Raw genomic sequence first — 24,582 nt, 5'->3', positions numbered from 1 at the left:
ATAAAGTTACAGGATCCTCAGTCTCATTTTTGGACATAAACCTTGGTATCTTGAATTTTTCTGTACACCTGGGAGTATGGCAGGGCCTGGATGGTACCCCAAAAGTGGTGCCTACTCTCACAAAGTCTGTTGGGATTCTGGACATGCCACAGCAGGGCAGATCCCACAGGTCTCCTGAGACAATGGAGAATGTGGGGATGCCTGCAGGGAAGTTGCTGGGTTCCTCATGGCCTGAGCCCACGATCTGTTAGAGGGAATCATCTTCAATTCTGGAGGCACTTTGGGCACCACAAGATCAGAAGGATCCAAAGGATCCATCACCCATGAGGATATTGGAGAGTGCCCAAAGGAGGGACACGGAGCTGGGGAAGGGGCTGAGGAGCAGCTGAGGGCACTTGGCTGGTTCAGCTGGAGCACAGGAGACTGAGGGGAGGCTCCTCGGGGGCTGCAGCTCCTGCCCAGGGCAGGCACAGGGGCAGGGGCTGAGCTCTGCTCTGGGACAGGGACAGGGGCCAGGAAGGGCTGGAGCTGTGCCAGGGCTTGGCATGGAGCTCAGGGAAAGGTTCTTCCCCCCGAGGCTGCTGGGCACTGCCCAGGCTCCCCAGGGAATGGTGCCAAGGCTGCCAGAGCTGCAGGAGCTCTCAGGGCTGCTCAGGGTGGGGGTGTTGGGGTGGCTGTGCGGGGACAGGGGCTGCACTGATCATCCGTGTGAGCCCCTCCTTGCTCAGGATATTCCAGGAGTCTGTGAATGATTCTGTTCCTTCTCAGGACTGCAGTTATCAGCTGTTTCTTGTTGAAAATAACATACAAGGGAGCTTTAAAGAGAGACTTGGTTACTATGAGAAGCTGAGTTGCATGATTGATAACCCTGGAGTCCAAGGTTAATATCAGGGATTGCATGTAGCTTGCTGCATTGCTGCAGTAGGGCCAGAATGGGTGGCTGTGCTTGGCAGGGTAACAGTGAGATGGTCACTGGGGTCAGCAGAGCATGGACAGTCTGGGGGGAGGCACCCCTCTGCCCCCCAACACACACCCCGGGCTCCCGGCAGGAACTGGGGGGTTCCAGCAGCGCTGAGAAGGGCACAGGGCCAAGAGTCCTCCTGCAGCACCTGCCCCTGGCTCCTCCCAGGCCATGTGGGCCTGAGCAGCAGCCCCTGCCCCAGTGCCCTCCCAACAAGGGGGTGGACACACAACTGGCTTCCCCCCACTCACCCCACAACTCTCTGGGAAGGGCAATGGGGATCAGAGACCAGGAACGGGGGAGCCACAGACACTCTGCTGGGTCATGGGGGAGTCCTACACTGAGTCACAGACAATCTCTGAGGGGGGCTCAGGAATCCCACACGCTCTGGAGGGGCCAGGAACAACCCCCAGAACCCAAGAGACCCCTAAGGACCTGAGGAGCCCCCTTAAGAACCCAAGAATCTTCCCCAGAGACCCAAGAACCCCTTCGGTGCCTAAGAAACTCCCACTAAAGAGTCCCCCCAAAAAGACCCAAGCACCCCCTTAACGACTCAGGGAACCCCTCAGGTACATGGTGAGTCCCTTCCCGGGTTCAAGACGCCCTCCTAAGAGCCCCTCCAGGACCAAGATAATTCCCTTAAGGACCCAAGAGCACACCCACCCCCCAGCAACCGAAAGAACCCTCTAAGGACCCCAGAACTGCCCCCCAAGGGCTCCTTAAGGACTCAAAGAGCCCCTCGGGGCCGCGGCGGTCCGGGAGGAACACACAGACACCCGAGCCGGCCATGACGTCATGCCCCGGCTGTGACGTCAGCGGGGCCGTTGCCATGGCGCCGCGCGCCGCCGCTTCCTGTGTGTGTTCGAAGCGGCGGGCGGGGCGCGCTCCCGTCGTGCCCCGCGCGGGGGCGGGGGCGGCCGCCATGTTGTGGAGCGGCGGGGCCGGCGGGTGCTGACGGAGGAGGCGGAGCTGGGCCGGGCCGGGCCGGTGGCACCGGCACCGGAGCAGGTACGGCCGGGGCAGCGTCCGGGGCACGGTGCGGAGCACAGCACGGCATCGCGGCACGACACGGCGTGGCTAGGCTAGGCTAGGCTGGGCGGCGGCCCTGCGGCAGGCTTGGGCGCCGCGCTTTCCCCGGGGGCACGGGCCTGTGGGCCGGGCCGGGCCGGGCAGGGCTGTGCGGAGGGGCCGGGCTGGGCCGGGCCGGGCGGGGCTGGGGGTGCCTTGCCTCCTTTATTCCCTTCCTCCTTCTCTCTCTCCCTCGGCGTCCGGTCACCGAGCAGCCCCGCTTCTCCCTCCCCGCCTGTTGCGGCCGGGGATGGGCCCAGTCTGTGCCGGTTCCTGCGGGCCCAGGCGGGCTGTGCCCTGTCTCAGCGGGGCCGGTGAGCCCCAACGCTCCCGTGTGTTTGGTAACGGGCATCCCGAACCTGCAGCCGGGGCCGGGGCTGTGCAGAGCAGCTGGAAGCTCGCGGTGTAAGCCCTTCACTCGGGACGTGTGCCCTCGCCCGCTGGGGAAAGACGGAAAAAACCGGAGCCTGGATTAACTCTGGGTTCTTGATCAAGTTGATAACACAAACGGTAACAGAGATTTCAGTGGTGTGGATCTGCCAAGCAGCAGCCGAAACTTTGGCCGGCAGTGTCTTGTTTACGTACAGCACGGGTGGATGTGCCCCTGCCCACCCGACGGCTCTGGGGTCTGAGGGAGCTCGTTATCGCTTTCATCACGGTGTTTGTAACGTGTTGTTGACATTTTGCACGTGGGATTTGTACGCAGGATCAGCCTGAGCTGAAGGTCCTCCAGGCGGTGAGAAGGTTCTGCTGGGGCAGGGAGGTTTGTCAGGTCACATTGGCATCACCTCGGGAAGGTGTTGTTGGGTTCATGGCATGGAGGATTGTTTTCTCTTGATTTGTAGCTCTCTTGAAGGGTTTGTGCCCATTTTCTTGTGAGTTGCTGATTCTTCCTGCATGTATTTAATGATGACACCCCAGTATTTTGTGCTGAAGGCTCTTCAGAGAGCAGTTGTGCTGTGAGCAACAAAACCTCGTTGCAGACTTCTAGAACCTGAAGGAGCTGACAAAAAAGATGGAGAAACTCTGTACAAGAGCCTGGAGGGACAGGAGAAGAGGGAATGGCTTCCCACTTAGAGAAGGCAGGTCTACATGGGATCTTGGGCAGGAATTGTTCCCTGGCAGGGTGGGCAGGCCCTGGCACAGGGTGCCCAGAGCAGCTGTGGCTGCCCCTGGATCCCTGGCAGTGCCCAAGGCCAGGCTGGATGGGACTTGGAGCACCCTGGGACAGTGGGAGGTGTCCCTGCCCATGGCAGGGGGTGGGTGAGATGAGCTTTAAGCTACCTTCAAACCCAAACCACTGTGTGATTCTATAATCTTGTATTAGTCTGATTTTGGGTTTTTTTAATATTATAATAACACAGAAGCAGAGTTTTCTGGAGCTGTTGACTGAGGCTGTCATGTTTTGTAAATTCTATGGTTTCTTTTTGTAGTTTGTCCAGGGGCACCATTACATCTTCAGTACCTTTGGTGTTATGATGAAGCAGGGTTTTGGATGCCTGACCTTTCAGTAAAGCTCTGAGGACAGGGCTGCTGGTGAATTTTTAATCTTTGTTTATAGTGCACTGACTTCTCCTTTACTGGAAGCCTTACCAGAGTGTGTATCTATAAAACTGCTGGTTTCAGCTGTCTTTACCCACTTGGAAGTACAAGATAATTGGACAACTGTCTTCTGTGGATTTTTTGAAGGGAAACTGAATATTATTAAAGTCAGTAACCATATGAAAAATGTGATTAGACAGAGAATAGAAACTACTAAACAGAAGCAAACAAAAAAGCCCTGATTCTGTAAGTTGTTATAAAATGCAGACTGTGGCCTTTTCTTGTCCTTTTTTCTGCTTGTAAGTCAGTCCTCTTTGAGTCTGGAGTGACCAACATGTAAAAACTTATTAAAAAACTTCTAAGGACCCTGTGTCCCTAAGATCCAAGTACTTCACTCTGTCCATCCCCACTTCCTTTTTATCAGCCCCCCCCCCCCCCCCCAGGTTCAGTCCTGTGCCCAGTGTTGTTTAACTCATCCATCAGTGGTTGGATGAAGGGTTTGGTGCCTCCTGAGCTGCTGACAAAGCAAGAGCAGTGGCCAATTCCCCCGAGAGCTGTGCAGCCCTGCAGAAGGGCCTGGACAGGCTGCAGAGGTGGGCAGGACAGAACTGTCAGAACTTCAGTAAGGGCAAGTGCAGGATCCTCCACCTTGGGAAGGAGTAACCCCAGTCCAGGCTGAGGGCTGACCTGCTGGAGAGCAGCTGCAGAGAGCCCTGGGTGTCCTGGTAAACCACAGACTGTTCCTGAGCAGCTGAGGGAATGTCATTGGGAAGAGCATTGCCAGCAGGCTGAGGGAGGTGACCCTGCCCCTCTGCTTGGCCCTGGTGAGACAAATCTGAAGTGCTGTGTCCAGTTCTGGCAGGAGGGATATGCAGCTCCTGGAGTGGGTCCAGTGAATGCTGCAGGGATGCTGAAGGGACTGGAACATCTCTCTTCAGGAAAGGCTTAGTGAGCTGTGCCTGTTCAGCCTTGAGAGGAGACACAGCTGAGAGGGGACCTCAGCCCTCATGCTCTGTCTCAGTGTCTGCAGGGAGGGCTCAGAGTAGAGACCAGGCTCTGCTCTGTGGAGCCCAGCAATGAGACAAGAGGAAGAGGCAAGAACTGACAACTCAGGGAGTTCCCTGTGCAGTGACTGAGCATTGGAACAGGCTGCCCAGGGAAGGTGTGCAGTCTCCCTCTCTGGAGAAGTGTCTGGACACAATTCCTGTGCTGTGTGTTCAGGGATGACCCTGTTTAAGCAGGGAGCTGGGACCAGATGATCACTTTGTTCCTTCCAACCTGTCCCACCCTGTGATTCTCTGTAACACTGGGATATTCAGGGCAGTGGTGGAGTCCCCATCCCTGCAGGGATTCAACAGACATGTGGATCTGGCACCTGAGGCATGGTTAGTGGTAGCCTTGACAGTGCTGGGGGAATAGTTAACTCTGGTCCTAGAGGGCTTTTCCAACCTAAATGATTTTTTCAATCTACACAGAATAATTAAATAAGTCAATGTCTTCTAGGTGATTACCAAAATAGGTGTCATTATGTGCTGGTTGAAAGCAGAACCTTTGTTTCTCCTGTCTGTTCAGTGACTTGTACAAAATGTGTTTGTGTGGGAAAAACTGCCTCCAGGTGAGGGTGGAAACAGAAGTGCTGTGGCTGTTACTGGTCCTCTCTGGAGGTCAGCGACTACCCAGAGCTCAGCTCCTATAGCCAAGGGGAGTTCTGGGGGCCATGCAGTCTGGAGAGAACTGTGGGGTTTAATTGGGCTCTGCCTCATCAGAGGCACATGTTTGGCACTGGTTATGTCCTGGACTGAGATGAAATCTTAAAGCAGAACGTTGTAAGATTTGTGCATGTCCTTTCCTTGCCAAGAAGTACCTTGGGGAAATCATACCCAGCCCCTTCCGCAATGCAGGAATTAGCCTCTAGCCCCTGCCGAAGGGATGGGGGGTCTGGGCTGTGCTGCCTGAGCACATGGGGACCAGTGGGAGCCTCTTCCCTTGGCAAATGGGAGCAGCAGAACTTGCTCAGCACTTGGTGTTTCTCAGGCAAGACCTGCTGGAGCTGAACCTGCTCTTCACCTCAGCCCTTGGAGCATCCCTGAGCCAGGTGACAACCAGCAGAGCCCAGGGCTGCAGGCGCTGCTTCACCAGGTGCCTTGGCCAATTACTGCATCTCTGAAACAGGAGTGTTCCTGCTACCTCTTGTTTGTTTTGCTTTTGTAGCAGATAAAACTCTTTAAGGAAACTTCCTGTTAATTAGGGGCCTTTTGGCCCATGGGCAAGAGGTACCATCAAAGTGACCCCATGTGTTGTGCCTTTGTTTCCCAGTGCAAGGCTTCCTGCACTGCTGAGGGCTTCATGCTGTATTTTGTATTCCCTGGGTACAAGTGTGTCCCTCTTATTTACAGAACATCATGATGAAAAGGTGAAATAATCACCACCTGAAAGCAATAAAAAAAGGACTTAATAGTGGTGATTTTCTGAGAAATCCTCTGCAGAGTGCGTGGTTGTCATGTCTGCTTGGATAAGCTCTGCACTGCCAAGAGACAATGGTACGCTGCAGTGGGATGTGTATTGAATGAAAACGTCATTTATGAAGGTAAAATAACAACCCTACAATTCTCCTGACTTATTAAAAACTGGCTGAGGCAAACTTGGAACCCCTCAGCAAGGGGCCTGGCTGCTGTGTGGCTGCATCAGTGTGGTGGCTGCTGGTTCTGATTGCTGTAGTTGCCATCACTTGTATTTCAGTTTTAGTTGAAAGGTTGAAAATAGCCTGGTCTTTGGAGTACAGACTTGACTATCATCTTCCCTTTTTTTTCCTTTAGTTGTGGAGAAAAAAGGGATTTAGGAAAAACATCTGTGCTGAAAGCAGTGGTCATACCTGAGCATCATCTGTGTGAGAGGCAGCAAGAGTCATGTTCCTGGTGGGCTTTCTGGAGTGTCCTCTTCGAGGAGCACTTGCATTTAAGAGCAACTTTTGTGTATACAAAAACCCTGGTGAAAACCTTTTGGGCTTGTAATGGTGTACTGACAAGATTTATTAGACATTGCGAAGAAATTGCTCCTTGTGAGGGTGGGGAGTCCCTGGCACAGGGTGCCCACAGCAACTGTAGCTGCCCCTGGATCTCTGGGAGTGTCCAAGGTCAGATTGACTGGGGCTTGGAGCACCCTGGGATAGTGGAAGGTGTCCCTGCTCATGGCAGGGGATGAGATTTAAGGTGCCTTCAAGCCCAAACCATTCTGGGATTCTGTGATTAGTGCTGTCTGTGTTTATCTTTGGTAAAGGCCCTTCCCAAGACAGAGATTTTGTTGTTTCCTGAAGGTCTTAAAACCCTGAGTTTCTGCAGGCTCATGATATACCAGGCCACAAGCAGAGCTCTGTGTCATGAGCATTGCATCCTTGGCTCCTGCAGGCTTCCTGCAGCCTTGGTCATCAGAGTGCCCTGCATTTTTGTGGTTTACTAGTCAGAGTTTCTCTGTCATTGTGGTGGGATTGTGCATCGCTTTGGGATGGTGGATGTGAAGCTTTACCTGAGCTTCTGAAGCTGTCATGGAAGGGCGTGGGAAGTTTTGAAGCTTGTCTGTGAGTGCAGGTAGAGGTCAAATGTTTGTCACCTTTGATCAGGATTGCTGGTTGGGCCCATGCCAGTGAGGAAAGGGGAATATTTTCTGCCTGTGAGGAAGGAGAGATGTTTTCTGCTGTGGGAAGTGAAGGGAGGCATGGATCACTGTGCATTTCACTTACATCTCCAGCTTCTGTACTCCGGTTCCAGTCTGGGTGGCTGAGTGCAGGCAGGAGGTGCAGTCAGTGTTTGGCTCTGCCCTTGAACCACTCTGCCTTCAAATGAAACTGGAGTTCAGTTTGTGTGTATTGCTGGTCACTAAGAGTTGGCACTTGTGGGACAGGAGCACTGTAAGGCTGATGGCTGTGAGTGCATAAAGGCGTTTCTGAGTGCCCAGGGCAGGAGGTGCTTGGCAAGATGCTTTGGAAAGGCAGAACAACATGGAATTTTGCAGGACCTTCAGTGAAGAGCAGTCACCTACATCTTATGCTCTGAAGAATACTGCTGTGGTGTGATGGCTCTTGCCATAGTCCAGCATCTTGGATTTTGGTGGAGTATTGCATCTTCAGGAGTGTGAGGACTAATGGTGAAGATCCCATCTGACACCATAACACTCGAGTAATTTTTACTTGTCATTAGTGTGATCTCTGTCGTACAATGCTGTGAATGTGCTTCTCTGATGAGGGCAAGGCAGCAAAGATTGTAGTTTGTTTTGAAATAAAGCTTTAGCTGCTCCCCTTGCATAGAGGTAAATGGTTGATTTTATAAATGCTTCTCACACTATACCCTAGTAAATTGCAGGGTAACAAATATAATCTTGTAACTTTAAAAAGGTAAATATTGGTAAAACACTCAACTTTAACTTTCTGTGCTATTGCTGATTTGAAAGGAGGCCAGTTCCTGAAAAGGTTTGCTTGGTTGGTGTAGTGTTCCTGTGGGTTAAACGTGGACAAGCTCTGCTTGAGCTTGGCCAAGCACAGAGGATCTTTCTCATTCCCAGTGGCTGTCCTGTGAAGCCTTGGCATTCTGAATGCATTCCTAATAGTTTTGACTATTTCACAGCTAAAAACTATGGCCTGGCTTTTTTTGTTGTGGTATTTTTTTCCTCTTTTCCCTTACAGCTTGTTCAAGAGCCTGTAAAGGAATCTATAACTGGTAATAGTGTGCAGTACTCCAGGTTGAGGAGGAGGAGATGCTTACTAAACCAGCCCAAAATGTCAACCCTTTGGGGCCAAGTTAGGTTTTTTGTGTGACATGGTCAGCGCCTGGAGCTGGCATGAGGAGGGGCAGGACACTGCAGCTGCCAGGGATAGAGGAACTTCCATTTCTGCTGCCAGCTGAGGGCTTTGCCTTAGTGATTTGCAAGTATTGTGATTGGGTTTAGTCAAATCAAAAGAACATGAAAACTTTGGATTTGGGGAAGCAGGACATCTAGGTTTGATTTTCAGCCCTGCTGGTCATGAGTTGGAGGACTAAGTACTTGTGTAGCTTTCTCCTTAGCAAATGATGGGGCTATTCCAGAGAGCTTGGAAACATCCAATACCTGAGTAGTGACATGTTTTTACCTTAAAGCCTCTGCCATTTAATGCAGGCCCAAAGAGCAGGCAGCATCTCTGGGTGTGGGAAGGTGCCTGCTGACTAGAAATTTGGGGTCTGTTTAGGGCTTACTAGTAAGAAAAGCTCCAGGCAACCTTTTTCAGACTTGAGATGCTTCAAAATAAAGCATCAACATAACTTTGATGGTATTTAAGTTACCAAAGCATCCTTTACCCCCCTTTGGCCCTGTGTAAATTAGGAAATATATTCAGCTTTACATCTACATTTACATTTACATGCTGTCTTTAGTATTCCAAGTCTCTCACTTTCATCAGCACCTCTTGTGTTAAATGCTTACCCACCCAAATACCTTCCAGAAGAGAAGGTACATTAACAATTTCTGGAATAAAAAAGGGTGAGGAATTATCTAGCTCTTGAACTGCTTGAGCAGAGCATGTCTGAATTGACAGAACCAACCTGCATCTCTTACACCTCCTTCAGTGTGTGCTGTAGAATCCAAACAGGTACAGCCTGCCTCAAACCACAGAAATAATTTTGTGAAATTACTCTCCTTGTTTCCCTGCCAGGCCTGGTGTTCTGCATGCTGGCTTATTAAAAACACGTCCATACCAAGAAAAAAACACTTTCGTGTTTGAATGCATGAAGGTGGTTGGGTCAATAAAAAGAACAAAAGGCACTTGTTCAGCACCGTAACTCTGCCTGTAAGTATTGTTCTGAAGGTAATGAGCTGTGAGAGAATCCAGCCAATTCAGAGACAGGACAGAAGGTGCATGAAAAACATAAAGTCAGAGTACAAATTCTTCTCACGGGATCCAAACCCTTCCAGCAAATCCCACCTTTCTTCTCCAAGCATAAACTGCATAATTAGTAACAAAATAGTGTCTGAAGAATATGTAGCACATGTCGCTCCTCAAGATCTTTTATTTCTTCAACTTGAAGGGAACTTCAAACCCACATATCATTGGCTCACAGAATCATTCAGTCTGGAAAAGCCTTCTAACATCAACTCAGACCATCCCCCCAGCACTGCCAAGGCCACCCCTAAGCCATGTCCCCAAGTGCTACATCCACACAGCTGTAAAGTCCCTGCAGGGATGGGGATTCCAGCACTGCCCTGGGCAGCCTGTGCCCGTGTTGGATCATGCTCTCCATGAAGAAATTCCTCCTGATGTGCCACCTAAACCTCCCCTAGCACAGCTTGAGGCTGTTTCCTCCTGTCCTGTCCCTCACACCCTGGGAGCAAAGCCTGACCCCCACCCAGCTACACTCTCCTGTCAGGGAGTTGTGGAGAGCAAGAATGTCTCCCCTGAATCTCTTTTTTCTCCAGGCTGAGCTTCCCTTCAGCTGTTCCCGGTGCTCCAGCCCCTTCCCCAGCTCCATTCTTCCCCAGACATGTTCCAGCCCTCTTGTGAGAGGCTCAGAACTATCACCAGGATTCGAGGTGGGGCCTCAGCAGTGCCCAGCACACGGGGATGGTCACTGTCCTGGTCCTGCTGGCCACACTGTGGCTCATACAAGCCATGTACCACTGGCTGCCTTGCCCACCTGGGCACACACCAGTTCATGTTCAGCAGCTGTCATCAGCACCCCCAAGTCCTTCTGGCAAAGCCTTTTGTACTTGCTTTGGGGGAAATGGACTCACTTCCACTCACTTCCCACGGACAAATTTAGAGACAACAAGAGCGTACCACAAACCAGAGGTGCTGCTTGTTCCCTGGGCTTGTTAGTGGCACAGGTTTTAGGGTAAAAACATGTCACTATTTAGGTGCTGAACATTCACTGCTGTGTTCTGCCTTTGCGGTCTCTCTGTTGAATAATCTGTGCTGTGTTTCTGAGTGAAAGTTGTAGGTGAAATTTCGGCAGATGGGAACTAAAAAGCTCGATAGTCAAATGTGTTTCAGATGCAGAATTTAAAATGTCTCTTTGCTGTGTAACTGGATCTGGATCTCACGAATACTGTGCTGAGCCATTTTGGGAGGACACTTAAAATGTGTGGTGTTCCCTGGCTGATCACGCTCCTCGTGTGGGTTCTGCAGGCTGAGCTCTCTTACTCATGGTGTTAAAACAACAACACCCCAAAAAAAGAAAAGGGGGGAGGGGGCATTTTGTTGAACTGCTTCGTTTGAGACACACATTTGGTAGCTTGTGGGTCGGTGAGGGCGGTGGTAAGTAAACTTCAAAACAAGGGAGAGTGTTTGATATGGCATGCACTAATTTTTATTTTCTAAATCTTCTTTATGAATAGCATCACAGATTTTTCTAACTTTTCCCTGCAATTATGTCGTCTCTGATTCTGCTTCATTTGGTGGAAGCTGATTTCTGTTAAATTTGGGAGCTTTCTCCAGTTTTGACGCTGAAAGAACATATGGGAGTAATGTGTTAAATTAAAAAAGAGAAAAGCTTGGGGGAGGAGGTGGTAGAGGTAAGCAGGTGTGATCAGAACCAGCTTGGCACTGTCTATTTCAGGGATGCTCCTGTGAAAGTGTTGGCATGCTTAATGTTAAGGAAGAAGAGCATTTCAGCATTTGTAAGAAGTCCAAGTTTTGGTACTGAAAAATGGCATAGCTCAAAGAACCACAGGATCTCCTGAGCTGGGAGGGACCCTCGGGGATCCTTGATCCCAGCCCCTGTCCCTGCACAGCCACCCCAACACCCCCACCCTGAGCAGCCCTGAGAGCTCCTGCAGCTCTGGCAGCCTTGGCACCATTCCCTGGGGAGCCTGGGCAGTGCCCAGCAGCCTCGGGGGGAAGAACCTTTCCCTGAGCTCCATGCCAAGCCCTGGCACAGCTCCAGCCCTTCCTGGCCCCATGTCCCTGTCCCAGAGCAGAGCTCAGCCCCTGCCCCTGTGCCTGCCCTGGGCAGGAGCTGCAGCCCCCGAGGAGCCTCCCCTCAGTCTCCTGTGCTCCAGCTGAACCAGCCAAGTGCCCTCAGCTGCTCCTCAGCCCCTTCCCCAGCTCCGTGTCCCTCCTTTGGGCACTCTCCACCAGCTCTGGATCCTTCTGATCCTGTGGTGCCCAAAGTGCCCCCAGCACTGGAGGTGAGGCTGCCCCAGGGCAGAGCAGAGTGGGACAATCCCTCCCTGGGCCTGGTGCCCCCAGGACAGGGTGGCCCTTTGGGCTGCCAGGACCCAGCAGTGACTCAGATCCAACTTGCCACTGACCAGGACCCCCATGGCCCTTCCCATGGTGCTGCTCTCCAGCCTCTCATTCCCAGTCTGTCCCTGCATCCAGGGCTGCTCCATCCCTGGGCGGGATCCAACACTTGCCCTGTTAAACATCACTCAGCTGGGGATTTCCCAGTCCTCACATTTGTCAGGGTCTCTCTGTGTGGCCTCTCTGCCCTTGAGAATGTCAGCAGTTCCTCCCGAGCAAACCCACTCAGGACCTTCCAGTCCTGCCCCCAAGTCACTTACAAAGACATTTGAGATAACTGGCCCTAAGATGGAGCCCTGTGGAACCCCAGTGGTCACCACCTTGATGTCACCCCATTTCCTGTAACTTTCTGAGGTGCAAGGCCATCAGCTCTGCAGTGTGGAGTCTGTGTGCTTTGCCTTGTTTTCAGGCTTATTTCAGAGTATTGTAAAACTTCATCACATCTTACTGAACTGCAGTGTGTGCTGCTGGACCCCTTGTAGCTCGGTGACTTGCCCCCAGTTTTTAACTCTTAAGCCCTGGGCAGGTCTGTGGTTCCTGGAGGCAGCCTTTCCCAGGAGGGAGTGGGAGGCAGTGCAGGGCTGTCCCTGAGTGGGGCACTGTGCAGCTGCTCCCTGGGCAGCCTCCTCCCAGCACAGCTTTGTGTGCAGTTGCCTCCAGGATTTTACCACAAGTTTGTATCTTGAGGCACCACCATTTGTGCAGCTGGGACTCTGGCCAGGTGCCATAAATGTTTATGCAATAACAGGAGTGAAGATCCCTTTATGTTCTGCACAGCCTCCAGATGCCTGTGTGTTGTGGGAATTTGCTTATGTGTTAGCTGTACCTTTGCCTTTGGACATGTTTACCTTGGGTTGAAAGACCAACGTGATGTCTCCGGGTGTTTTTGTGCCCATGTCAGCTGTGGATAAGGCACACGAGGTGTGTGATGGGTAAGGCTGGACCCTGAGGGTGCTGCTCTCTGCCCTTGGGGCTTGGCAAGGGCTATGACTGTGTATTCTCACGCAAGTGTCAGCCCATTTATTTTTTATTGATGCACATGTTAATTTGCCAGGCAAATCTCAGCTATGAAGCATCCCTGTCCTAAAATATATGCTTAAAATATGTGCTTAAATGAGGTTAATGTTGCCTCTAGACTGTATAGCTATATGAGTGAGCAAGCTTTTTGCCAGCCAGGAGGAGTATTTGGGATAGTGCAGGCATCAGACATGGAATGTTCACTGGGACTGCTAGATGCCTCATGCGTTCCTCCAGTGGGTGGTGTTAAAAGTCTGCAGTACTTCTGACATGGCTAAAAGCATCCCACCTTCAGCACTGCTCCTGTGCCCCTGACCTGAGCAGTGGGACAGGCTGTAGTGGGATCACAGAATTCCACAGTGTTTTGGGTTGGAAATGACCTTAAAGCCCATCTCATTCCACCTCCTGCCGTGGGCAGGGACATCTTCAGTACACCTGGTTGCTCCAAGCCCAGTGCAACCTGGCCTTGAACACCTTTATGAACAGAGCAGCCACACCTCTCTGTGCAACTGGTGCCAGTGCCTGGACAGGACAGGTTGCAGGTGCCTGGAATTTTCGTGCCCATGTCCTGAAGGACTGCCAGACTCTGCTGCAGGGCCCGGGGGCAGTCCTTGCTCCAGGTGGGGTGGGGACTGGCTGAGGTCCTGTCAGACACAAAATACCAGCTGCCTGCATTCTTCAGTGTCACACAAGTTTGGCACTAATGTTTTGGATAGGAAAAGTGGTCTCAAGTTCAAAGAACAGGTTTAGGAGACTTTGGAGAGGCTGTTTCAGCAGGGAGGAATGTAACATTTTGTTGTTCTTCTCCTGTCTGTTGCAGCACACTAGTTACTGCTTGGACTTCGCAAACATAAATTCCTGAGCCGGCTGATCTCTCCAGCCACTTCCCACCATGGATCAGGACTATGAGAGACGTCTCCTACGCCAAATCAACATACAGAATGAGAACACAATGCCTTGTGTGAGTACAGATGGGCTCAGGCTCACTGTTATGTTGTCTGTCTCACTTGTGACTGTTTTCCTTGAGCTTTTGAAAGACCTGGCACCTCCTCAAAGCAAACCACAGTCTTTTGTTAGGTTGTGAGCAGGTGTGAACTCCTCAGCTGTTCCATGAATACCCAAATAGCTTCACTTTAAGAGAGCTTTTGAATATATGACCTCGGTTCAGGTTGCAAAAAGAGGTGAAGATATTTTTGTGGAGTTCAGTAATACCTTTTTAATACATTATCTCAGCAACTACACGTTTAACATAAAAAACTGAGGCCTAACAAGCTAACCAGCTCCAAGGCTTGATTGACAAGAGTAAGTTCAGTGTCTTTTTTTTCTTTAATTCAGGTAGCAGAGATGAGAAGAACCTTGACACCTTCCAATTCTCCAATGTCTTCTCCTAGTAAGCATGGTGACAGATTCATTCCCTCAAGAGCTGGGGCCAACTGGAGCATCAACTTCCACAGAATAAATGTAAGTTTTGCTCCCTTCTCCTACAGCTCAGCCTTGGAACCAAAGAAGTGATACCTGTTATTTTGGCTGGAATGATTGCTCTGCTTACCTTCTGCACCATGCTCTTCTGCAGCCCCAGAAGTGTTCCACTGAGTGTGTGTCCTCAAACCCTATGCTCCCTGCATTTGCTATTTCACCATAAACCCTGAGGTTTCTGTATGGTGATGGCATATTTCTCCATTTCAGGAAAATGAAAAATCACCAAGCCAAAACAGAAAAGCAAAGGATGCTACATCAGACACTGGCAAAGGTGAGATCTCCCTTCTACTGCTTGGCAGTGCTCAGAGCTCTATTGCAAACTGCTGGGGAAGTTAAGGCCACGCTGGCACTTTCATGCTTATGCCGAAACTCATGCTGGTGTTTTGGGAAATGCCCACATCATCAGTGAGTACCAGCTCACTGCTTTTGATGGGTGTCTGGATGCAAGAGGCTGTCTCTATGCCTTGGTTTATTGTGTCATGAAATCACTTTTCTAATGGAGTGGAAGGAGGGGAAACTTGCTACTAATCTTGATTCTAAATGGGGGCCCCAGGCTTATTAAGTGACTCTGTGAGAGTACAAGCTGTAGAATCACAGACTGGTTTGGGTTGGAAGGGACCTTAAAGCTTGTCTCCTTCCACCCCCTTCCATGAGCAGGGACACCTTCCACCATCCCATTTTTCTCCAAGCCCTGTTCAGCCTGGCCTTGAACACTTCCAGGGATCCAGGGGCAGCCACAGCTGCTCTGGGCACCCTGTGCCAGGACCTGCCCACCCTCCCAGGGAACAGTTCTTTCCCAATATCCCATCCATCCCTGCCCTCTTGCAGTGGGGAACCCTTCCCCCTTGTCCTGTCCTTCCAGGCCTTGTCCTCAGTCCCTCTCCAGCTCTCCTGGAGCCCCTCTAGGCCCTGCAAGGGGCTCTAAGGTCTCCCTGGAGCCTCCCATTCTCCAGGTCAGGCACACATGATCCTGTTACTCCCTGCTGTTCCTGCTCTGAGCTCTCTGCTCAGTGCTTGTTTGGGTTTACAGATGGCCTTGCCTACTCTGCCTTACTGAAGAATGAACTCTTGGGAGCAGGGATTGAGAAGGTGCAGGACCCCCAGACAGAGGACAGGAGGTTGCAGCCATCCACCCCAGAGAAGAAATCTCTCTTCACTGTAAGTTGGTTACTTGCATCAGCACCAGTGGAGGTTGTGTGTGTGGCGCAGGAACAGAGCACAAGGCTCTGCCAGGCTGCTTGTGCAGTGAGTTGGTGTTGGGGCTTGGCTGAGATGCGCTGTTGAGAACAAATGTGGTGGCCTGCAAATGGAACCTGAGTGTGCAGCAAGCAGTGTGCTTCCTGTGTTTGTACTGGCAGGAAAGCTGGGTGGAGCCAGGCTTTTTGGACAGTGTGGTGAAAATCAGGCTTTTGGACTTGGAGTGTTGCTGAGGGGTTTTGTATGGTTTTGGAGCTTCTGGGAAAGGAAAAACTGGGTGTTGGAATTAGCTTGTTACCAGTGCATGTTGGGAGTGATGCCCCAGGCCTAGGGCATACCAGAGTCCTCACAAGGTGTTTCTTTATGCAGTACTCGCTCAGCACAAAACGCTCCAGCCCGGATGATGGCAATGAGGTCTCACCCTATTCCCTGTCTCCTGTCAGCAACAAAAGGTAACACTGGTCCTCTGCAAACTAAAAGAAGGGAAGGGCTGGGACAGAGAGGACAGAGGGTTCAGTGAGGTTCTCTAGGACTTCTGCCTAAAGCTCTAAAATAAATGTGAATTGGGTTTGGAAATCTGGAGAGATAGTAAATAAAACAGTCAAGTTCTAAGAATTTCTTCAGGTGCCCAACCTGTCTATGTGCTTGACGTGTCATGGTCAGCTCTTAGTAATCAGTTTACTTTTCTGCTTCGTAGCTCCTTTGTAGAGGCAGAACCTAATTCCTTCCAGTCTTGCTGCTGAAAAAAGGTTGTGCAGCCTTTTTGTGTCTGCATTTCTGTAGAAGAAATTTCAGAGTGCTCTATAAAGAGTGGCTGCACCCGTGTCTCCCATCTGCTATGATGTGCAGATTCCTGTAGTTGTTTTCTTATCTGTTTTTGTAAACAGTCAGAAGCTGCTAAGATCACCTCGAAAACCAACTCGGAAAATCTCCAAGATTCCTTTCAAAGTGCTGGATGCCCCAGAGCTGCAGGATGACTTCTACCTGAACCTGGTGGACTGGTCCTCTCTTAACGTCCTCAGCGTTGGCCTTGGGACTTGTGTTTACCTGTGGAGTGCTTGTACGAGTCAGGTAAATGGTCATGAGTGTCTGGAGATTGAATTGCCCATCGATGTAGGGTTTTTCCAGCATTCCAGTGCTATGGAATGTGCTGTGTGAGGGCTTCAGCACTTGTCACACTCTATCCCAAGCACAGCTCTGGTTTGTGAGACAACCAGTGTGACAATGCCACATTTCTTACCCCGTTCTTCTCTCTGAAGGTAACGCGGCTGTGTGACCTCTCTGTGGAAGGTGATTCTGTGACATCCGTGGGCTGGTCAGAGCGGGTCAGTATGACACTGTCAGCAAGAACAGCTGAGACATGGGTCACGTAGTCATTGTCATCATAGCTGTAGTTAACTCCCTGAGTTGGGTTTTCTCTGCTAAAAGAGAGGGGATGGAGAGCAGCCTCTTGTATCTTGAGGTTCTCCAGGCGTTGCTAAGAGGAGTGGGAGGGAGAAAGAGCAGTTTGCTTCTTCAACTCTTGACAATAAAATGTTACAATAAATATATTCCAGACAGGCTGCTTGGGCCTCTCAGTAGGGAAAAACATGTCAAATGGAAGAACTCTGGATGCTTTCCATCTCGTGGGATTTATGTCAAGTCTTCTCCTCAACTTTAAGTTTTCTGACTGTACTTCCTGGCTCTGCTGATCCTGGCTCTCTGTTTGTGCAGGGAAACTTGGTGGCCGTTGGCACTCACAAGGGCTTTGTGCAGATCTGGGATGCAGCTGCAGGAAAGAAGCTCTCCATGCTGGAGGGACACACAGCCAGAGTTGGTAAGGAGTGGGGAAGCAGAGGATTCTGAGGGGTCTCGCCTTCCTGATGGAACTTTGTTAGCCAGGGATCTGCTGGAAATAGAGAACTCAGAATACCAGGATTGATATTTATCCCTGGCTGTCCTCTTGAGCAGGTTCAAAATATTATCATCTCATAACTCTGGTGTTCCGATCTGGGTGTGATGGTGGTTGGGTGTTACAGCAGGTGTTTCCTCCTTGCTTGAGGTTTTTTGGGTTTGGTTACAACATCTCTTCACTGCTACTGGCTTCCAGTTTCAGCCCTCCTGGCAACTTCACACTGAGATTTTCAGTTCCCTTTTTTGGAGAGCTGTTTTTTTCTACTCAGAGATGTTGTTAATCTAAGCTCTGGGGTGAGATTTGGGAAATCCATGCACATTCCAAGATGTTTCTGTGCTTTACTGCACTGTGAAGTGAGATTGGTAATACCTGCAGTCAGTCTGTTCAGGGAACCTCTATCTGTGCCCTGATCTAGGACTCCAGAGAGTGGATATAAGGGAGGTCTGTAAGGAGTGGTTTGAGGTTTGTTAGGGTTTTTTTTCTTTTAAAGCCTGGCAGCTCTGATGGCTGCATTTTGCTTACCAACTGCTGCAGGACTGGAAGGGTTGGACTTAATAATGTGGCCAGCAGGACCAGGGCAGTGACCATCCCTCAGTGCTGAGCACTGCTGAGGTCCCACCTCAAATCCTGGAGTCAGTTTTAGACCTCTCACAACACGAAAGACATTGAGGGGCTGGAGCATGTCCATAGAAGGGAACAGAGTTGGGGAAGAGACTGAAGCACCAGAAGCAACCAAGGGAGCTGAAGGGGCTCAACATGGAGAAATGGAGGCTCAGGGGGACCCTCTGGCTCTGCACAACTCCCTGACAGGAGGGTGGAGCCAGGTGATCCCAGGGGTGAGAGGACATGCCTTCAAGCTGTGCTAGAGGAGGTTAAGATTGGATATTGGGAAAATTTCTTCACAGGAAGGGTTACAAATCATTGGAACTGGCTGCCTAGGGCAGTGATGGAGTCACCATGCCTGCAAAGTGTTTAAAAGACATGGGGATGTGGCACTCCAAGAACATGGTTTGGTGGGGAACGTGGTGGTGGTGCTGAGCTGAGGGTTGGACTTGGTGACCTTAGAGGTCTTTTGCAGCCTCAGTGACTCCTAGAGCAGCCTCTGAAGCTCTGCCCTGCTGCAGGTGCCTTGGCGTGGAACGCGGACCAGCTGTCGTCCGGGAGCCGGGACAGGATGATCCTGCAGCGCGACATCCGCACCCCGCCCCTGCAGTCTGAGCGGCGGCTCCAGGGACACAGGCAGGAGGTCTGTGGGCTCAAATGGTCCACGGACCACCAGCTCCTCGCCTCTGGAGGGAACGATAATAAGGTACAGTCCTTCCAGGGGGTCATGGGAAATGTCACACCCCCTTTCTTTCTAGGGCAAGGGGAGATGTTGTCAGGTTGCACCAGGGGCGGTGCAGGTTGGATGTCATTGTATTGCTGGAGGTGTTCAGGGCCAGGCTGGACAGGACGTGCAACAACCTGGTCTAGTGGAAGGTGTTCCTGCCCATTGCAGGGGATGGAACTAGGTGGGCTCTAAGGTCCCTTCCAACCCAAACCATTGTACGATTCTATGATTAGAGAAAAATTTCTTCACTGAAAGAGTGATTAAGCACTGCCCAGGGCAGTGGGGGAGTTGCCATTCCTGGAAGTGTTCAAAAAACAAGTGGATATGCAATATGGTTTAGTGGGCATGATGGGATTAGGTCAAAGGTTGGACTTGATCTTAAAGGTCTTGTCCAGCCTTGATGGTTCAGTGATTCTTAAGGACGTTTGGCCTCTCTGAAAAGGACTTTTGTTTTGGTTGTTGGACTATGACCAAACATAAATCATGCTAAGCTTCTACTCAGTCTTCTCTTCCTAATAAAATGAAAAAGGCAAATTTAATTTTGCTTCTGTATTTGGCTAATTAAATCTCTAGCTTGGCTCGGGGGGTTGAGTTCAACAAAGCCACTGCTAAGCTGCCATTCCTGGCTTTGTTTGGGTAATGTATGGTCACGTTTGTTGCAGTAATGTTTGTATGCAGCAGGAAGCTGAGGTAGAGCTCTGTGAGTTCTCATACCTGTAGCGCAGGCTTGCAGCTCACTGAGCACCATATGGGAGAAGCATCTGTCACAAAAAAGCGGGTTCCAAGCCCTTTGGAGCGGGTTGCTAGGTAGGGAATGTGCCCAGTGCCTGTGTGACAGCATGGTTGGACCAAGTTCCTCCTGCTCAGAATAACTCCTAATGAGCTGAGCAGATTTCTGGATGTGTTCTGGAATGATGCAGCCAGAAAGAACAGCAGGGTCTGAGGCCCCCTTCAGTGACACTGTTTCTTTAGCTTTATTCCCTTGTCTTAGGGCCTGTTCCTGCCACATGGTGTGGGGCTAGGACAGCTCCTCAGCTGAGTGTGGTGTCTGGGTGGTCGTGACTGCCCCATCCCTGAAAGTGTTCACGGCAAGGTCGAATGGGGCTGAGAGCAACCTGGTCTACTAAAAGGTGTCTCTGCCCTTGTCAGGGATTTGAACTAAATGAGCTTGAACCAACCCAAGCCATTCCATGATTCAGTGAAGTGCAGAGTGGAGCTGTGCATGTCTGAGCAGAGCTATGGGAAATCAGCTTGTTGCCCAACTGCCCTCATCAGTCCCATTGGGCCGTGTGGGTGTAGTGGACACATGACTGAGGCACAGGGTTTGATCATGTCTCTTCTCTCTGCCAGCTCCTTGTCTGGAATCACTCCAGCCTGAGTCCTGTACAACAATACACAGAGCACCTGGCAGCAGTCAAAGCCATTGCCTGGTCCCCGCACCAGCACGGGCTGCTGGCCTCGGGGGGAGGCACAGCCGACCGCTGCATCCGCTTCTGGAACACGCTCACGGGGCAGCCCCTGCAGTGCATTGACACTGGCTCCCAGGTGTGCAACCTGGCCTGGTCCAAACACGCCAACGAGCTGGTGAGTCCTTCCTGTGCTGGGGAGCGTGGCTGAGCATGAGCCAGGTGTGCCCAGGTGGGCAAGGAGGCCAAGGGATCCTGGCTTGTACCAGCAATGATGTGGCCGGCAGGACCAGGGCAGTGATCACCCCCCCTGTTCTGGGTGCTGCTGAGGCACCTCACGTGCTGGGGTCAGTTTTGGGCCCCTCACAACAAGAAAGAAAGGGGCTGGAGCATGTCTGGAGAAGGGAACAGAGCTGGGGAAGGGGCTGGAGCACAAGTCTATTGAGGAGCAGCTGAGGGGCTCCAGCCTGGAAAGAAAGAGGCTCAGAGGGCACCTTCTCTTCCTCTGACAGGAGGGTGGAGCCAGGTGGAATTCAGGCTCTTCTTCCAGGAAACAAGTACAAGAAGAAATAGCCTCAAGTTTAACCAGGGGAGGTTTAGATTGGATATTGGGAAAATTTCTTCATGGTGGTCAGGCCTGGAGTGAGCTGCCCAGAGCAGTGGTGTAGTCTGTAAACTGTTGGACTTGATCTTGGAGGTCTTTTGCAACCTTAACAATTTCATGATTCTGTGATGTATGTTCCCCTCTCCCCTTTCAGGTGAGCACCCACGGATACTCCCAGAACCAGATCCTCGTCTGGAAATACCCCTCGCTAACTCAAGTAGCAAAGCTCACAGGGCACTCTTATCGAGTCCTGTACCTGGTGAGTGATGGCCATGGCTCTAGCTGCTCACCTGGCTGTAGGGCTGCTCAGCCGGCACCCAAAGCAGCGGTGCCAGTGGCACCATAAGTTGTCTGGGTGGGAATGTGAACGCTCCCCATGAGCAATGCAAAACTCTTGTCGCATTTCTGTGCCTGCAAGGGACACTTGGATTTGCTGCTATGGAAATGTGAGGCTTTTTAAATGATAGTAAAGCCTGCCAAACTCTCCTGAGGAAACATCTGAGTTTTCTTTTAAGAAAACTCTTCTGTGCTAGAGAAGAGAAGGCTCCAGAAAGACTTTCCAGTGCCTCAAAGGCTCCAGGAGAGCTGTAGAGGGACTTTGGAAAAGGATCTGGAATAGCAGGACAAGGGAAAATGGCTTCAGACTCCCAGAGGGCAGGGTTAGATGGGATATTGGGAAGAAATTCTTCCTGTGAGGGTGGGCAGGCCCTGGCACAGATTGCCCAGAGTAGCTGTGACTTCCCCTGGATCCCTGGAAGTGTCCAAGGACAGGCTGGACAGGGCTTGGAGCAACCTGGGATAGTGGAAGGGAGCAGAATGAGATGTGCTTTAAGGTCCCTTCCAACCCAAAGCATTCTGGGATTCTGTGATTTTATGAAGCACAAGCTTCTCTCCTTGCTCCCAGAAGACTTTCACACCTCTTCACTGATGAGTGCTGCCCAGGGAATGAAGCATTTGTTGTGGGTAATCCTGATCCATCTCATATCTGCTGTTACTGTTACATGGGGGTGTCAGCAGTTCATGATGGAGCTGACAAATGCTGATAATGTTTTGGGGGGTAGAGCCCAATGTAAGCAACCGATACAGCCAGAAAATCCAGTCATATCATCTTCCTGCCTTCAGGCAGGTTGATAATCCTGGGAAGAACAGCCTCACTTTACACATGGCTTGGATTTCTTAAAACAAGTATTCTTTCCACAACACTCCCCCCATGTGTGCCAGGTGCCAGGGCCCGAATTGCACCTGAGGCTGCATGAGGCACCTGGAAGCGGAGGTAGCTGGCTTCTCAACTCAAGTAGGAAGGACAGTTAAATCTCTCCTGCATTCCAACAAAGTCTTGTTTTCAGCCTCAAAAATGTGGCAGGTGCTAAAGGCTGTTGTCTTGTCCTTAGGCAATGTCCCCTGATGGGGAGGCCATTGTCACAGGAGCTGGAGACGAAACCTTACGCTTCTGGAACGTCTTCAGTAAAACTCGCTCGACAAAGGTAAGGTCAGGCATGGCAGCCTGGGGCAGCTCAGGCCACATTGGCTCTGCTCTGCTGCCTCCTCCCTGATCCCTTTCTGTAGATCAATGGCCGGGGCAGTGAAGGATTCAGCTTTGCTGAGATTTAAGTAAAAGGTCGCCCTTTGTGCCCAAGGCTGGTGTGACACAGCATCCCTCTCCGGGCTGGTCCAGGGCTGCTGAGCAGAGAGAACAGCTGAGCCCTCAGGTGATGGCAGGCTGGGAGAGGTGGGGGTGTCCAGCTGGAGAAGAGAAGGCTCCTTCTAGTGCCTAAAGGAGCTCCAGGAGAGCTGGAGAGGGACTTTGGACCAGGGCCTGGAGGGACAGGAAAAGGGGAAATAGCTTCCCACTGCCAGAGGGCAGGATTAAATGGGATATTGGGCAGGAATTGTTCCCTGGGAGGGTGGTGAGGCCCTGGCACAGGGTGCCCAGAGAGCTGTTGCTGCCCCTGGATCCCTGAAAGTATCCAGGGTGAGGTTGGATGGGGCTTGGAACAACCTGTGGCAGAGGGTGGAAGGAGATGAACTTAAAGGCCCAGACCATTCTGTGATTCTATTATTATCCCCTGCCTCTTTATAAAACTGCTTAAAATGGGGGTTTGGATGAAAATGGGATCATAGATTCTGCCAGTGACAACTCGGCATCACCAAAAGCAGATTGTGTCTGATGGTCTGAGAGCTTTCTTGGGTGCCTGAGAGAGGGATTTGGAGGAGGGGACTGGGGCTAGCTGGCATTGCTCCTGGGGGTCCTCCAGTTCTTGCCATCAATGGGGTACAGCTGCCTGCAGAGCTCTGTGACTGGCACTCTCACCAGCTGGGCACATGTTACCATTTGGAAGAAACCCATGGGAATATTTATGGTGTTGGACTTTGATTTATGAGCTGGGATCATGCCGTGAGCTAGAGATACCAGGTTAAAAACAAACCAACCCAGAAGCACGTAGAGTAACAGCTATTTATCCCCTGCTTTTTCTTCCCTTGTCAGGAGTCTGTATCTGTGCTCAACCTCTTCACCAGGATACGATAAACCCCCTCCCTGTGCCCCGGGAACCTACAGCCTGACATTCCAGGATCAGACCACTCCCTCGGTGTGCATGGACCTCCGGAGCCCAGCCAAGGGGAGGGAGAGCTGTGGGACTGCAGGAGGACCCAGCTCATTAAATATGTGCTTGTGACCCACAGGGCTGGGCAGTATTTGGGATGGGGTGGGGAGGGGAGGGAACTGCCAAAGGTTATTGGATTCATCCTTCATAAAGGGAAACGGGTACAAGAGCAATGCTCACCCAGCATCCTCCAGCCGTCAGGATGGTACTGGGGAGGACTCGTGTGACATGGACCATTGAGACTGGACCGAGGCCATCCCCACTGCCATGGTGTGCCTCCTGCGAGAGAGGAGCATTCCTTGCTGCTGTGGGAAGGGGTTTGACGTGCTGCTCTGTGTCCCAGAGTGCCACCTCTGGAGGCAGGAGCCAGCCAGACTGGTCCGGTACAGCTGGTGCGAGGGGCACAGCTCCAGGCTGGGCATCTAAGGGCTTTGTTCATAGCCTGGCATCCCCATTCCAGGAAGAAACTGGAGAACTGCCTATTTTCCTTTTTTTTCTTTATTTTTCCCCCCAGACAGGTACTGTAGTACTTGACATGATCATTCCATAAGATATCTTGATTTTTTGGGCATGCTTGTCAGCTGCCTCTGAACAAATACACTTTGGGGCTCTAGACTTTGGAGGAGACTTGAAAAAGCTTCACCTCTAAGGGAGCAGATTCAAGAAGTTCTGCAGTTGCTGTTTCATCTTCTGGGCTGATCTTGAGAGTTACCAGAGAGCAGAAGCAAGGACTTTATAAAAAAAGAAACCCCCCCAGCCACCTGTGCATGTGGAGCTTCCTTTGGTGCTGTTGTGTGGGTGCCTTGCTCTGGAGTCTCCATGAGGCCAAAAGCAGTTGGGGTGTGTTTGAGAAAAAAAAAATAAATTCTAAAGATCTGATTTTTGGGGTGAGTGGGGCCTCTTCTGGCTGGAAGAGGGGTTCTCCTGAAGCAGGGCTGCAGCGTTGCTTTTTTGTTATCTCCAAGTCCCACACAGGGCCCTGCTGTTGAGTTTTGGTGTGTGGTTTGGGGTTTTTTAGTTGTGTGGGACGAGAGTTCTGGCTGGTGTTGGAGCCCATGGGGTGTATCACAAATGCTGTGTGTGTGTGTGTGTGTGTGTGTGTGTGTGGTGCTTTTAATTTAAGAGAAGCTGTGAGGCTGCACAGCCTGTTCCATCTGACCTATGCCTGCCCTGCCCAGGCCCTGCCTGCCTCCTGCCCTCTCCCAGCGTTGCTTCTTG

At 51.2% G+C, this 24,582-nt stretch overlaps 1 protein-coding gene across 1 annotated transcript; it reads left to right on the top strand.

Moving 5' to 3' along the window:
* Positions 1-1,866: 1,866 nt before the first annotated feature.
* FZR1 (fizzy and cell division cycle 20 related 1) lies at positions 1,867-23,455 on the top strand. Its single transcript, XM_084221010.1, has 14 exons — positions 1,867-1,969; positions 13,672-13,812; positions 14,187-14,312; positions 14,538-14,601; positions 15,361-15,488; positions 15,897-15,979; positions 16,415-16,598; positions 16,787-16,852; positions 17,241-17,343; positions 18,546-18,730; positions 20,102-20,335; positions 20,916-21,020; positions 22,153-22,245; positions 23,247-23,455. Exons 2-14 carry the CDS (start codon positions 13,744-13,746, stop codon positions 23,286-23,288), a joined length of 1,482 nt encoding a protein of 493 aa, XP_084077136.1. The 5' UTR covers positions 1,867-1,969; positions 13,672-13,743; the 3' UTR covers positions 23,289-23,455.
* The last annotated feature ends 1,127 nt before the right edge of the window (positions 23,456-24,582 follow it).

Source organism: Fringilla coelebs (genome assembly GCF_963513975.1).
Source record: "Fringilla coelebs genome assembly, chromosome: 24".
NCBI lineage: Eukaryota > Metazoa > Chordata > Aves > Passeriformes > Fringillidae > Fringilla > Fringilla coelebs.
This window is presented reverse-complemented; position numbering and strand designations above follow the sequence as displayed.